Source organism: Pleurodeles waltl, chromosome 3_1 (assembly GCF_031143425.1).
Source record: "Pleurodeles waltl isolate 20211129_DDA chromosome 3_1, aPleWal1.hap1.20221129, whole genome shotgun sequence".
NCBI lineage: Eukaryota > Metazoa > Chordata > Amphibia > Caudata > Salamandridae > Pleurodeles > Pleurodeles waltl.
Genome location: NC_090440.1, coordinates 1,316,662,326 through 1,316,679,108, shown reverse-complemented (window position 1 = coordinate 1,316,679,108; position 16,783 = coordinate 1,316,662,326). Strand labels below are relative to the sequence as shown.

Below are 16,783 nucleotides of genomic sequence, written 5' to 3'. Positions count from 1 at the left end.
TGTGTCACAGTTGTTTACTCTGGTATGGGGAGACCCTCTGGGTGCTTAGTGATCTGAGTAAAGATGTCGCTAAAGAGTCAAATCAAGATCTCACGTCTCAACTCATTTGCTATTTTAGTAATTAATTACTCTCAGCGACATAGCACATACATATAAATTATACCACTTGAGTCCCTGAAGAAACAAAGAATTTGAAATAATATATAAGTTCGAATACCACATAGAACACACGAGGAAAGGGGTTCGTTCATATTGGCGGTGATTTTAATTTTACATACAAACCACAATATGACACTGAACACACCATCACTAGAGTAGGGGGCGAGAAATGGGAGATCCTGAGGTTAGGTCTATCCTGAATCAAACACTGGTGAGGCAATTAATCTTAGTAACGCTGACCCTAGGACTAACATTGTGTAATGGTCGTTCTAGGTCTGATCGCAAGGGTAAGAATACATTTACTCATGTGAATCGAACAAGCAGAATTAACAATGAAATGTTAGATGTCCATATAAGGGCAATGCTGAGGGATGTGGTGATAATTGACCATAATCATAGCAACCATAATGCATTACATTTAACAATGAAAGAATTCCTAACCCCTGCAAATAATCCATCCACAATGTTTTTACAAAGAGAAATGGCTCTAACAAATAATAAGTGGGCAATTAAATGGTTGCACATTCAAGTCCACCCTTAGACCTCCTCATGCATTAATAGTGAAGTTGATAATGCGATGGAATGGCTTTTGAATCGTTTTTTGATACCATGATGCCATCTTCTTCAAAGCATCTTTATGTTAAGTTTAGATGTGGGACTTTGCAACAGAGTTTGCAGTAAGTGGAACATTGGAATCAACAACAAATGTCCTGAATGTAAGAAGGAAACCGAAACAGATGGCCATCTAATGTTTTTCTGTAAAGCTTATTTCCACTCTTGTAAGAAATGGATTGCACCAATCTGTCCTAATTGAGGACTGTACCCTAAGAGGCTCTAAGAATATTGAGTTCTGATCCTAATGAACCATTGTTTTAAGAATTGTAAAATATCTTATGTCTGCATGGAATCTAAGAAGGAAGTACTGTATTAGCAAAGGAGATGCACTGCAACTTGATTTTATCATATCATATTTTTAGACAAAAATTGTAATGATTCTTACGATTTTGTGTATCTTCTGGAGGTTTTATATATTACTATGAATTGCAAATTATTATATGAATAACTGTGGTTAAGTGGGTTAAGCCTCCGAATAAACAGATTGATTGATTTGTTTATTTCTCCAGCTCTCCATAAAGTGTGAGTGTTTTTCTTTTACTTCAGTATCTGAGTTCTCCTGTGCTGAACCAATTACGTCTTCATGTGCACGTCACATTCCCCCTTTGCTTTGCTGTGCCTTTTCCCTTTAACCTTTGCTTGATTTTTAGGACAGAGCCTACCATACAACCCAGCTGTGTGGTATGCGAAAGACATCTTGTGGAGTTTCACAAAGTTGACCTGGGAATTCATTCTACCCGTTGCTTGCCATCGGCTTTGTGGTTTGTAACTCATGTTTTCTTGCTTTCGATTTGGTGGCTGAGCGGTCTCCTGGTTCATTTCTCCCTCCCATGCCAAAACTTTATTGACAGTACCCTTCCGAGAGCACCCTTTTTGCAAACAGGCTTGTAAATCAGCTTCGTACCTCCTCACATTTACTGTGCATTAAAAGACAGAGGTCAGATGTCAAGCTGTGCCTTCCAGAGAGCTTGTGACTTCAAAGTGAGAGCGTTTAAAAGAAAGAGGACTGCAGAGCCCACTTGGCATTTGCAGCATCAGCTTGTGTGCAGTCCACCCCAGGAAACATTGACCCTGGACACTTGTCTTTAAAAAATTCTGCCATGTACATTTTAATTTATTTTACGCTAGTGAGAAACATGTGCCAAGGTTAGATCTCAGTGATGAGACAGGGCTCTAATCTCTGCCCACCCAGTTCTGTACCCTGCTTAGCCCTTCTTGTTAAAGTCCCTTGTCTACTCGATCCAGGAGCGCTTAGAAGCAGGTTATTCACCTTATTTAGTGCTGTGTAAAACCTAACCTTTGCTTCAGCCCATCACTTTTTTCATGTGTTGAGTTTATCACCACATGAACTTAGAGGTTTGGAAGTGGTGTAGCGTTCCAAGTCTGTTTGCTATTTTATGGTTTGTTCTAAGTTATGTATTGTGTGATATATTACGTATTAGGACAATCATGGGATTCTGCGACAAATATCTTTACCCAGGTTGAAATTATAAACGTTATAATTTAAAGTAAATATGTGTAATGTAGAAGGAGTAAACAGTACGAGTGTTGTGTGCTGTTTTGCAGTTTTTAAATAAACATTACTGGATTCTAGTTACGATACGCACACTGACACAAATAAATAAACATGCACAATATACAGACAAAATACCATTCTAATGAAAGCGCATCAAGTTTGAGATGCATCAACTGGCATTAAGTTGTCCTCTGTAAAGCACCCGCTGCTCCTTGTAGCAGATCCATGCTTATAAAATACATGAAATAAATAGGTTAATATGCTTTGGTCCATAAATATTGTGCTGCTAATTCCAGAGTGTGTTCTGTGCTGGATTTGATGTCAGGCTGTGTTCTAAGTGGTGGTATCTTCTGCTTTGATCATTACTTTGATCATGTCCAGAAGCAGAGTCTGGAATGATTAAAGGGGTTCAGGACCACTCCCCTGAACTTTCTGTCCTACAAATTCTGTAAGCTGAAATCTGCTTCTGGAAATGGCATTTCAGAATAAGGAGCAAGTAATTCTAGGTGCAGCTTTGGATAGAAATATGCTGTTTTGACTATAACCACAGCATTTTAACACCTAATATTTCAATCGTAGATCTCTTTTGCATGCACTGGTGGAGTGAGCGGGCCATTTCGAACCTTAACAAGGTATCTGAGCTGTGGGGGTTCTAGACCTCCATGTGTGCTCTGGGCAGTACGTTGATTGGTGTAGGACCTTGCACTGTGGAATATCATGTTCCAGCTCTCCAATCCCCTGATCTGTCCTGGTGTAGCATGGCAACACTTCCAGAACCGTGCAGTGTAATGCTAAATGTTTGAGCTATAGAACCCATTGCTGTGTATTGGCCCAGCAAGTCAACTCTTCTAAAACAGTGTTGTGTAATGCAAAATATGTGAGTTCCAGAACCCACTGCTGTGTATTGGTCCAGTAAGTCTTCTCTTCCAGAACCGTGATGTGTAATGCGGAATTAGTTGTAGAACCCAGTGCTCTGTTCTGGCGCAGTAAGTTAACCCTTCCAGAACGGTGCAGTGCAGTGCAGAATATTTCAGTTCTAGAACCCAGTGCTGTGTATTGCTGTGTATTGACCCAGTAAGTCAATCCTTCTAGCACAATGCAGCTGAACATCTGAGCTGTAGCTCCCAGTGTGGCGTGACAGTAAAATCAGTGGTCCAGAGGAGTGCAGTTGAGCCCAGAATGTTCTACTGCTCTGCCCTGAATCGAACTGCACCTGCGGCCGCATATTTCACTGCAACACATTGAGGGTCACTCACAGGACGAGTCGAACATTCAAATTCAAATTATTTGATTTATCGTAATAAAGCATAAAAGCACCTACAATAAGTAAACCATTAAAATCAACTCAGCTTATCAAATCATTCATCGAAAAGCATGAAAAACTATAGCTAAAGACCATTATATATTGAAACAGACTGTGTAATTCTATAAAAATTGTAAATATAACAAGGCCGGTCTAACTTGTCTAAAACCCAATGGCAACAATAAGTGGCTGAATATACTTATATCACAGGTAATAAACCTTGGGAAAATAAAAACAATATGCAAAGTGCCTACAGCAGTAGCCATATCACAAGTGCAGATTGCAGGATTCTTTGGACTACACCAGCCAACCAGCAGCTGTGGGAACATATTTACACAAAAATAAGTCGAAAGGCATCTATAAAATACCAGTGCCCTAATATTAAATACAATTCACATTTGTTAGAGTGTTTTACCATCTCATAAATTTTGCATGTGTTTTTGGTCATAGCCCTCAATGCCCTTTGCTCCCGTATATAAGCCCCATACGCCTCTTTGACCCACCACACATCAGTTTTTTTAATTGATTCTGGATGGGAAAACAGCACTGGTCTTCCTAGGTCCCCCAACAAATCTTTAATGTGTCGTACCCATGGAATTTGGTGTTCATAATCGAACCCCAAACAGTTTCTTAAAATCATCCTGTTAAAATCTAGTTCTTGTTTTTTAACCATACTGACAACCATAATATACCAGACGGAGTAGAATATAATTATATATTTATGAACTCTACTCCCAATTCTCAATGACAATTTTTGTGGGCACCGACTATGGTAGCCTCAGGATCCTTCTTAAAAATGTGTTCTCAGCAATCTGGATAGCATGACAAGACTTGTACCCTCAGATCTCTTCACCACAGGACACTATGGGGACACATTTTGCTCTATAAATAGCCAATATGAATTTAATATGTGGGAGTCCCATTCTTCTTGGAAAAGCATCAATAGAGTGAGCCGCTCTATTGAAGGATTGCACATGGGCGCTGATTAGGGGATCCCAGTTTAATCTTACAGCTATCCAGATAACTAAAGAGCAAAATGTATCAGTCCTACCCATGTGTTGTCCCTTAACTGCCTGGGTGTTAGTCTTCACACTTTGGGCCTGATTACAACTTTGGAGGACGGTGTTAATCCGTCCCAAATGTGACGGATATACCACCTACCGTATTACGAGTTCCATAGGATATAATGGACTTGTAATACCGTAGGTGGTAGATCCGTCACATTTGGGACGGATTACCACCGTCCTCCAAAGTTGTAATCAGGCCCTTTGTGTCTAATACCATAGTGTAAGATTTTGATAGATTTATTTTCAGGCCAAATCTGCTCATACAATTGTAAAAACAATCAATTAAAAGTTGCAATCCATTGGCTGTGCGCGCTATAAGCACAGTGCCAACTGCATACCGTAAGGCTGGCACCTGTCTTTTACCCACCAACGGAACATCCTTACATTGTACCACTTAAAACTGATCAAACTAATTAACACATAAAATTAACAACATAGGAGTTAAAATGCAGCCATAGTGGACTCGTTTTCCTAACTGAAAGTGTGAAGTGCAGTCCCCATTTGCCCAGTAACTTACTGAGACTACCAACCCCTCATGTAGGTCCATGAAAAAGTAGATGAGAGCTTTCTCCACCCCCACCCCCCTAGCACAGCCCACAATTACACTTTATCAACAGTATCAAAGGCTGTGCTGAGGTCCATGAAGACCAGTGTATCGCCTCCTTCCTCACCTTCACATACTAGGTAATTAATAGATAAAGATTAAGATTTTGCTCAATCGTAACGCTCCCTGATGTAAAACCATATTGAATGACTAAAATTATATTTTCATTCTCTGCCAAGTCCTTCAGTTGATTTAACAGATCTCTATCTATAACCTTCACTTCTGCATCCACTAGAGAAAGGGGTCAGTAGCAGGTTGGATCTGCACGATTCCCTTTTTTGAAAACAGGTACGATGACAGACCTCTGCAAAGGGGGGGGGGATGACCGCCCGCCGATGCATTAAAATGCTGTGTAACTAAAGGGGCCCATAAACCCACACATAGGCCCTCATTCTGACCTTGGCGGGCGGCGGAGGCCGCCCGCCAAAGTCCCGCCGTCAGGTTACCGTTCCGCGGTCGAAAGACCGCGGCGGTAATTCTGACTTTCCCGCTGGGCTGGCGGGCGGTCTCCTTCAGACCGCCAGCCAGCCCAGCGGGAAAGAGGCTTCCACGATGAAGCCGGCTCGGAATCGAGCCGGCGGAGTGGAAGCTGTGCGACGGGTGCAGTTGCACCCGTCGCGTATTTCACTGTCTGCGCAGCAGACAGTGAAATACATGTAGGGCCCCTCTTACGGGGGCCCCTGCAATGCCCATGCCAGTGGCATGGGCACTGCAGGGGCCCCCAGGGGCCCCGCGACCCCCCCCTACCGCCATCCGGATCTCGGCGGTCCGACCGCCGGGATCTGGATGGCGGTAGGGGGGGTCAGAATCCCCGCGGCGGTGCAGCAAGCTGCGCCGCCGCGGAGGATTCAATGGGGCCGCGGTACACTGGCGGGACCCCGCCAGTGGTGCCGGTCCGACCGCAGCTTTACCGCCGCGGTCGGAATCCCCATTGGAGCACCGCCGGCTTGTCGGCGGTGCTCCCGCGGTCCTCCGCCCTGGCGGTCAAAGACCGCCAGGGTCAGAATGAGGGCCATGATCTATACAGGTCCCCAGGAACACTGTTTGGCCCAGGAGCTTTGTTATAAGAGAGGGTCGCTATAGCTTTTGCACCTTACCTAGCATCAGACTTTAAAGGGCTCTCTTTGTCCAAGGGGGTTACCACTTTAGAGCTAGTGGGTATGATACTGGCCCCTGCACAGATGGACTCAAAATGGCCAGCCCAAATCTGTGTGGGAACAGTTTGATTCTGGTCTTAGACCGCTACCCCATTAAAAAGGGGCTTGTTCACTACGTTCCAAAAAGAGGAGCTATCTCCTCTCTCACTTGCTGCCACTAACTCTTCCTATGCCTTTCTTTTGAGGACCACCTCACTGGACTTACAAGCCTGATTATAAGTCTTTCTGGCTTCCATAAAGAATACCCTATCCCTCGGTATTTGATGTATGGCCTGCATTAAGTCCTTGCTAGCTGAAGAGCAGGTCTTCTCAAACCACTTAGGGCATGGGTGTCCCCCCTTTTTCAATTTTCTCGAAAGCATTGCATGCACTCATTTACCAATATTGAAAAAAGTCTAATATGACCTGATTTGGGGTATCACTCAATAAACAGTTATCAAAATCAGATCACTGTTTTTGAATCAAGTTCCTTAAAGAGATCAAAGGATGAGTCATTCTGGTCATTAAACTGATAGCTCACATTGAGAGGATCTGTCCCCTTGTACTTCAGAACAGTTGTACTAGTACTCTGCTGCACTCGTATTTTCACCCCAGGATTCGGATCTTTGATGTATAGTTTGGACAGGCATCCCAGCAGCAGTTTCACTGACCTCCTGAACTATCCCACCAGCTTCAGTTAGGCACAGAAGCCACCTGAAAAGTGGGAATTGTCTGGTGGATGTGGAGCACGGAACAAGACCATGCGGTGTATGAGGACAGCAAGTGCCTGAATAATTCATTCACTTTGCTTATGAACCTCGGGTGCCCTCAAGCTGTAGACTTACGGGCAAAGTACCATCTTGCCTGGCATGTTACCCCCATTTTCACTGTACGTATGTTTGTTTTTGCCCATGTGTCACTGGGATCCTGCCAGGCAGGACCCCAGAGCTCATAATGTATGCCCTTTATGTGTTCCCTGTATGGTGCCTACCTGTATCACTGAGGCTCTGCTAACCAGAACCTCAGTGTTTATGCTCTCTCTGCTTTTCACAATTGTCACTGCAGGCTAGTGACTATCTTCACCAATTCTCATTGGCACACTGGTGCACCCTTATAATTCCCTAGTATTTGGTACCTAGGTACCCAGGGTATTGGGGTTCCAGGAGATCCCTATGGGCTGCAGCATTTCTTTTGCCACCCAAAGGGAGCTCAGACAATTCTTACACAGGCCTGCCACTGCAACCTGCGTGAAATAACGTCCACGTTATTTCACAGCCATTGTACACTGCACATAACTAACTTATAAGTCACCTATATGTCTAACCTTCACCTGGTGAAGGTTGGGTGCCAAGTTACTTAGTGTGTGGGCACCCTGGCACTAGCCAAGGTGCCCCCACATCGTTCAGAGCAAATTTCCCGGACTTTGTGAGTGCGGGGACACCATTACACGCGTGCACTATACATAGGTCACTACCTATGTATAGCGTCACAATGGTAACTCCGAACATGGCCATGTAACATGTCTATGACCATGGAATTGTCACCCCAATACCGTTCTGGTATTGGGGTGACAATTCCATGATCCCCTGGGTCTCTAGCACAGAACTCGGTTACTGCCAAACTGCCTTTCCGGGGTTTCCAAAGCAGCTGCTGCTGCTGCCAACCCCTCAGACAGGATTCTGCCCTCCTGGGGTCCAGGCAGCCCTGGCCCTGGAAGGCAGAACAAAGGATTTCCTCTGAGAAAGGGTGTTACACCCTCTCCCTTTGGAAATAGGTGTGAAGGGCTGGGGAGGAGTAGCCTCCCCCAGCTTCTGGAAATGTTTTGATGAGCACAAATGGTGTCAATCTCTGCATAAGCCAGTCTACACCGGTTCAGGGATCCCCCATCCCTGCTCTGGTGCGAAACTGGACAAAGGAAAGGGCAGTGACCACTCCCCTGACCAGTACCTCCCAGGGGAGGTGCCCAGAGTTCCTCCAGTGTGTCCCAGACCTCTGCCATCTTGGAAACAGAGGTGTTGGGGGCACACTGGACTGCTCTGAGTGGCCAGTGCCAGCAGGTGACGTCAGAGACCCCCTCTGATAGGCTCTTACCTTTCTTGGTAGCCAATCGTCCTTTCTTGGTAGCCAAACCTCCTTTTCTGGCTATTTAGGGTCTCTCCTCTGGGGAATTCTTCAGATAACAAATGCAAGAGCTCACGAGAGTTCCTCTGCATCTCCCTCTTTGACTTCTGCCAAGAATCGACCGCTGACTGCTCCAGGACGCCTGTAAAGCCGCAACAAAGTAGCAAGATGACTACCAGCAACATTGTAGCGCCTCATCCTGCCAGCTTTCTCAACTGTTTCCTGGTGGTGCCTGCTCTGGGGGTCACCTGCCTTCACCCTTCACTGGAAGCCAAGAAGAAATCTCCCGTGGGTCAATGGAATCTTCACCCTGCTAACGCAGGCACCAAAAGACTGCATCACCGGTCCTCTTGGTCCCCTCTCCTCCTGACGAGCATGGTCCTTGGAACACAGGAGCTCTATCCAAATGACTCCCGCAGTCCAGTGATCCTTCAGTCCAAGTTTGGTGGAGGTAAGTCCTTGCCTCCCCACGCCAGACTGCAAACCTGTGTACTGCGTGATTTGCAGCTGCTCTGGCTCCTGTGCCCTCTTCCAGGATTTCCTTTGTGCACAGCCTAGCCTGGGTCCCCAGCACTCCGTCCTGCAGTGCTCAACCCTCTGAGTTGGCCTCTGGCGTCGTGGGACCCTCTTTTGTGACTCTGTGCCAGCTCCGGTTCTCATCTAAGTGCCAGTTTGGGAACTTCTGCGGGTGCTGTCTGCTTCTGTGTGGGCTCTCTGAGTTGCTGAGCACCCCCTCTGTCTCCTCCTCTAAGGGGCGACATCCTGGTCCTTCCTGGTCCCCAGCAGCACCCAAAAACCTCTACCGCGACCCTTGCAGCTACCAAGGCTTGTTTGCTGTATTTATGCGTGGGAACACTTCTGCAACCTTCAACGCGATGTGGGACATCTTCCATCGAAAGGAGAAGTTCCTAGTCCTCTTCCTTCTTTCAGAATTCCAAGCTTCTTCCATCCGGAGGCAGCTTCCTTGCACCTTCATCCAGGGTTTCCTGGGCTCCTGCCTCCCCTGGACACTGTCGCGACTATTGGACTTGGTCCCCTTGCTTTGCAGGTCCTCAGGTCTAGGAATCTGTCTTCAGTGCACTGCTGGTGTTTGTTGTTCTTGCAGAATCCCCCTAGCACGACTATTGTGTCCTTTTGGGGTAGTAGGTGTACTTTACTCCTACTTTTCAGGGTCTTGGGGTGGGGTATCCTGGACACCCTGACTGTTTTCTTACAGTCCCAGCGACCCTCTACAAGCTCCCATGGGTCTGGGGGCCATTCCTGATTTGAATTCCACTTTTGGAGTACATGGTTTGTGTTGCCCCTAGACCTATGCTTGCCTATTGCAACCTATTGTAATTCTACATTGTTTGCATTACTTTTCTGACTCTTACTTACCTGTTTTGGGATTGTGTACATATGACTTGTGTATATTACTTACCTTCTTATTGTGGGTACTCACTGAGATACTTGTGGCATATTATCATAAAAATAAAGTACCTTTATCTTTAGTAACTCGATGTATTGTGTTTTCTTATGATATTGTGCAAATGATGTAAGTGGTATAGTAGGAGCTTTGCATGTCTCCTAGTTCAACCTAAGCTGCTTTGCCATAGCTACTTTCTATCATCCTAAGTTGCTAGAAACACCTCTATTCTACTAATAAGGGATAACTGGACCTGGCACAGGGTGTAAGTACCACAGGGTACCCACTACAAGCCAGGCCAGCCTCCTACAATCACCGGTCCTCTGGGTCCCCTCTCATCCTGGCGAGCGTGGTCCCTGGAACACAGGAGCTGGGTCCAAGTGTCTCCCACAGTCCAGTGGCCCTTCTGTCCAAAGTTGGTGGAGGTAGGTCCTTGCCTCCCCACGCCAGACAGCAAACCTGTGTATTGCGTGATTTGCAGCTGCTCCGGCTTCTGTGCACTTCTCCAAGGATTCATTTGTGCACAGCCTAGCCTGGGTCACCAGCACTCCGTCCTGCATTGCCCAACTCGCTGAGTTGGACTCCGACGTCGTGGCACCCTCCTTTGTGACTCTGAGTTGACCGCTGTCCCCAGATCTTCTAAGTGCCTGTTCTGGTACTTCTGCGGGTGCTGCCTGTTTCTGTGGGGGCTCTCTGAGTTGCTGAGCGCCCCCTCTGTCTCCTCCTCCAAGGGGCGATATCCTGGTCCCCAGCAGCACCCAAAATCCTCAACCGTGACTCTTGCAGCTAGCAAGGCTTGTTTGTAGTATTTCTGCGTGGAAACACTTCTGCAACCTCCAGCACGCCGTGGGACATCTTCTCACCAAAGGGGAAGTTCCTGGCACCTTCTGTTGTTGCAGAATCTTCGGCTTCTTCCACCCAGAGGCAGCCCTTTTGCACCTTCATCCAGGGTTTAGTGGGCTCCTGCCCCCCCGGACACTTTTGTGACTCTTGGATTTGGTCGCCTTCCTTTATAGGTCCTCAGGTCCAGGAATCCGTCTTCAGTGTTTTGCTGGTGCTTTCGGTTCTTGCAGAATCCCCTATCACCAATATTCTGTCTTTCTGGGGTAGTAGGGTAACGTTACTCCTACTTTTCATGGTTTTGGGGTGGGGTATTTTGGACACCCTTACTGTTTTCTTACAGTCCCAGCGACCCTCTACAACCTCCCATAGGCCTGGGGTCCACTCGTGATTCGCATTCCACTTTTGGAGTATTTGGTTTGTGTTGCCCCTAGGCCTATATCTACCTATTGCATCCTATTGTGATTCTACATTGTTTGCACTACTTTTCTTATTGTTACTTACCTGTTTTGGGTTTGTGTACATATAATTTGTGTATATTATTTACCTCCTAAGTGAGGGTATCCTCTGAAATACTTTTGGCATATTGTCACTAAAATAAAGTACCTTTATTTTTAGTGACTCTGAGTATTGTGTTTTCTTATGATATTGTGCTATATGATATAAGTGGTATAGTAGGAGCTTTGCATTTCTCCTAGTTTAGCCTAAGCTGCTTTGCCATAGCTACCTCTAACCGCCTAATCTGCTAGAAACACCTCTATTCTACTAATAAGGCGTAACTGGACCTTGCACAAGGTGTAAGTACCACAAGGTACCCACTATAAGCCAGGCCAGCCTCCTACAGTTATGGCTGAAAAACTGACTTTAAGGGCCAATTTTTTATTTTATCTTCTACATTTCACGTATTGTATGAAAGCACAAGCTTTGACACCCAAAGTCTTTCATGGCATTGAACCAAGGGCCATCTGCTGCACTCATTCAGCTGGTGTGCAGGAGGCCAACAAATCTGCTCAGTGGAATAGTCCAGAGAAGAAAATGATTAAATCCTTTCGAAAATAAACAAGGCCTTGGGAAGCGTTTCCCTTTATATTCAGATACTATTGTTTTAGGTTCGGTGCAGAGGTTCCTGAGTAAATACTTTTTGTACTATCATAAGATACGTGTTTGCTTTTTCTCCAATATTTTGAAATAGTTTTTTTCTTTTGCTTTTGAAAAACAGTGTTTTACAAGCAAACATTGTCAAAGCCAACACCAAAGCATTTGCATTATAAAGGTGAGATCTATTGGCTTTGCCACAGCTTGTGTGTGCATGCTGTGCCTCCCCCTCCTCTTATACATCTACCCTGTGCTGAGCCTGAAGTGCTTGGAGCTGTCTCTGGTCCGTGCTGCGACTAGTCACCTTCCTCTGTAGCGTTAATCCTTTCTCCACGTGGACTGCGCTTTCTTCTTCCCTTTGACCACCCTTTGTTCCCCTTCCTCGTGGTTTCCCCACGGAGTATTGTGTAACAATGTGTAGTTCAGACAAGAGGAGCTGTGCATGCTGCGCATGCGCTGGGACCGGGCTTGTTTTGATTCTACAGTTCCCAGTACCCGGCATCCAGCTCTGAAGCAGGCAGGTGTTTTCGCCGGTCGTAGCAGGAACTGGTCTCCCGGCAGCGCTTCAGGGCGGCGTTTACCATCCACCGTTCCCCCAGCGCTCCCCTCCCCGGTGCCGGGCAGCATGGGTCTGCAGTGGAGCCGCAGCGCCCCGGAGGAGCGGGAGGCGCTGCTTGGGCTGCCCACCTCTCCGGCCAGGGGCAGCCGGGTGTTCGGTCGACGCTGGCTGGTCCTTGGCCTATTTTCGATGCTGGCATTTATGCAGGGCCTGGTATGGAACACTTGGGGTCCCATTCAAGGCTCGGCCAAGCAGGCTTATGGCTTCTCTAACCTGGACATTGCACTGTTGGTGCTGTGGGGGCCCATCGGCTTCCTGCCTTGCTTCCTCTTCATGTGGCTTATGGACAAGAAGGGTGAGTGCTGACCTCCAGGCCTCCGCTGATCTCCCCTCCTCCGATAGCATTGTTTCCCCATTGATCTCGGGCCTCTGTTCTCTGGGGCTCTGCCGGTTCACCTTTGGGTCCCCGTCCGTTCTCCTGGCTACTGCACCCCTCTCCGCTGACTACAGACACTTTCCACTTCACTCCTAGCCGCTGACCACTGGTTCTTACATATTCAGGTGGGACACTCCCCAATATAAAAGCCAAATATGGTTTTATTTTGGCTGCCTCCTACCTGAAATTGCATCTCATTCAGTAGAAGTCAAATGGGGGGATTACATTCTCCCGATTATCTTTTTCAATCTACCACTTTTCCCTTCTGAAATGCTGGCATGTGTGTTCTTGGTACAGTACACCTCATGACTTTCGCGTGCCCACTGGAGCTATATTAATGGCTACTGGGCCCAGGTTACTTACAACTCGGCGTTCCCTGACCTGCTGATTCTTAGCTTTCTTTCTTTCCTCGTGGGCCCCGGAGTGTCTACTGTCTAGCCTTAAAACTCTTGCATTTCAGACTTTGTACTTTCATCCTTTGACCCTTTTTGCGAGACAATCACATGACACACACTGATGAGGTACCGACTGCCACCTATCTTATAACCTTTGAATGGAATGACGCTGTTAATTTTCCCTGTTTGTGTCCTTAAAATGTACCTTGCACTGACTTGCTACTGGCCTTCGCTTGTGGGTTAATACAGCAACAACGGTCCCTTATTTTACTGTATACCACCTACAACTTTTTGGTGATCATTGGACATCTATTATTTGTTGATCACTACCATCTTTAATTAGTAACCATTGATGTATTTGATATCTCATTTTGTTTGTTTATGAGCAGCTTGACTGTGGAGTTACAGGCCAGTAGGGAGCCATGTTTCAAGTTATCTTGTTTCCTTTAGCAGACTAACATACCCCGGTTCTTTAGTCCCATCAGGGCAATGAAAGCCAACTGAAAATACAAGACTCAGAAAGCATTTGTTTGTTAAACAAACACTGGGCAGCATTGTTTCAAGCATCTCCGAGACATATGGGACCCTCCAAGGCTTCTGGTTAAACTTTCTAAGATTTACCAATCTGTCGTATTTTCACAACATGCAACTCATATTGTGAAATGATGAAAAAGGTTATTTAATGTTGTTATTTAAGAAACATATACATGGCGCTAAGTAAATGAATTTAACATTTAAGCTTCCGAGGGAAACGTGCTCCCAAAAAATTCCCTACGCTAAATGAGTATATTTCAAGATTGTGGTTCAGTGTCTGGATGAAACAGAACGACCATTGTTTTAGTAGTGCTACAATAGAGATCATGGACTGCCAAGTTGACCCCATTCCTGTTTCACACCTCTTTGAGGACATCGCTTTATCCAACACATAAAATAAAGAACCTCAACATAGCTCTTGGCCTAGTACTAACATCTGTTCCAAATAAATGAAGCATATAAGGGCTAGTTCCAAACTTTCCTTGTCCTGAAATCTACAGCTCCCACAACCCTTCTATCTAGTTTAGGTGATGAGAGCCCGTATTAAAGGATGCCTGATGTACTGTTGAATGATATATGCCTTTCCTATTCTTTGACTTGTTGCAGCCTTCATAGGGATTTTTTCATTTGCTTGGCCTCTGGTTTATTCTTGGGCTCCATTTTGCTCACGGCATTCGCCACAATTTTTGGATCTATGTATAGATATTACATCAATGATCATAGAGTTTTTCATTCTTCCATACAATCATTCTTCCATCTCGTCTGGTCCTGCTACCATATGGAATAACCAGACAGTGATTAGTTTGTCTCAGTAGTGCCAAAGCAGAATTCTTACTGTTTGCCTCATTGCGAAAACTAGATGAAATAAAATACCAACAGGGCTTGACTAACCGTAGCACCACCCTGGCTTCTCCCTGTCAGATTGCAGTCTATGGGAGTGCTTTCAGAGCAGGATGGGCAGCCATGACCCCATCATGCTCTCATACCTTCATTCTAATCACGGCCTCCTGCAGTGTTGGGCTAAGTTGAACATTTTGCCAGAGCTATTTTTGGTTTCCAGCAGCTCTCTATATTGTAAAGTATTCCTGATACCACAGTTGTTCCTCTGGAGAAAGCTAAGGCATTTGATGTCTTTATTTTCCCCATCCTTTATGAATAAACTCACCAATACAGGGGTAGGTTCTTCAAGGTAATATCTTAAACAGTCAAGCAAACTCGGTATCATTTTAAGATTAGAAGCACAGATCCAGGGTTGCAGAAGCCATAATTGATTATTTGCAGATCCTTTTTATTGGTGCACAAAGAGATCTATTCAAAAACCGTTAAAAACTACAGAACTGTGCCACAAGAGAAGTAGTTAATGCTCCTAGGAGATATCAGAACATAATTTAATGAAAAACACTGTAAAAGCTCTTCACTTGTATGATTAAATCAATTAATCATTGTTTTGCACAAAGCTTACTGGAGCAGTGGCATGGGTCATCTTCAGAATCTGGCTTCTTTACTACCTGACAACCATGAACCTGTGACTGGCCACCGTGCTCAGCATTGACCAACCAAGACCAATCCTTTGCCACAGCTACATTCAGAAGACATTTTAAAGGCAAACTGTTCATATTATCTTTAATTGAGTATTGATATTGTAGGATGTATAGACCAAGGTCTGTAGAATTGGTGTCCTCTCGTCCCTTGACTGGACTCTTGACTATGACCGACCACTGGTTTGCCCAAACTTTATTTATATTACTCCTTTGATTCAAAATACATAAACTGCAAAAAGGAATGCAGCAATTAGAGAAAAAACAAAACTTAAGGACTGCCTTTATGTTGTAGCAAACGTGTCTCATAAGCAGAATGTAGTGATCAGAGGAAAGTGGGCAGATATCTGACTTCACTGTCTGACCCGCTTGCATTCCACCTCCTCTATCCAGATACAAACCTTTCCTACCCTTCTTTTGAAGACTATTAGCTTGACATCAAACCAAAACAGTAAGTTGGTAAATTTTTATCAGGTCTATTTTAATCATCCAAATAACCTCATTCAACAAGTGTATAAACAGATAGGGCCAACCAAATGGGTGAGCATCTGTTTAACTTACCAACAGGGGCTTGACAGCATGAAAGGGATATAAACACCCAGAAGTTAATATATACGTCACCCATCGATGTAGAAGTTTTTAGGATCACTGCTAACCCCTTATCACTTAACTTTTTTTTTTTTTTATTACGTTGATATCGTCTTCGGATTCTGAACATTTTTTATTTTTTTAAATTTTATTTTATTTTTTAATGTTACTCTGATCAGTTTGATAAAATACAACACCCTATACGCCAGGATCTATTTCCACCTCTATTCACCTTTTCCTCACTCTTGTGAATCTAGTTTTATGTCAGCCGAGTTAAACCCAACCTCATTCAACAAGTCAATAAGTATAGGTGTCTTTTATAAAGTTAGTGACAAGTACAGATTTTAGCACAACTCGACAGTTTTCCTAAAATTGCTCTTAGTTGTATTAACCAAGTGTCCTGAGAAACAGAGTACACCAGGGATGAGAGGGAGAGAGTAATGAGTCATCCCTACATGATGTCCACCATATTATTTTGGAAAGAGTGATTCGGCATTTTAAGCAGTTTTTTTTTGCTTTTATAGTAAATATGTTTGCTTGAAAGAAGCACAGTCTTCAGCCCTTAATAAAAGCCCTGATTTTTTTTAAAGATCTGCATTAACTTGTCTGTGTGGGTTTACTACGCCATCTGACGCGGTCAGCTGTAGTGCTGACTCGTAAATCATGATAGCGGTAGTCTGGTTCCTCATTCCAAGAGTGTTTCGTTATCTGTTTCACGTGCGTCGTTTTTCATATGTGCAAGACCCACGTGATAGTTTTAAGGACGGTTTTCTTATGCGTAACGCTCTTCTTTGAATACAATCCACAAAGTGGTGTTAGTCCTGTTCACCTGGTTCAAGAAGACGGGAACGAACAAGAGGTGATAAAAGAAG

The 16,783-nt window shown here is 44.9% G+C and overlaps 1 protein-coding gene across 1 annotated transcript in view; it reads left to right on the top strand.

Annotated features, from left to right (window-relative positions):
• The first annotated feature begins 12,272 nt into the window (after positions 1-12,272).
• The window catches only part of SLC49A4 (solute carrier family 49 member 4), a 390,034-nt gene continuing 385,523 nt past the window's right edge, over positions 12,273-16,783 (top strand). Inside the window, exon 1 of the mRNA XM_069224669.1 lies at positions 12,273-12,775. Coding sequence (XP_069080770.1) covers positions 12,304-12,775 — 472 coding nt within the window. The 5' untranslated portion in view covers positions 12,273-12,303. The remainder of the gene's footprint in view (positions 12,776-16,783) is intronic.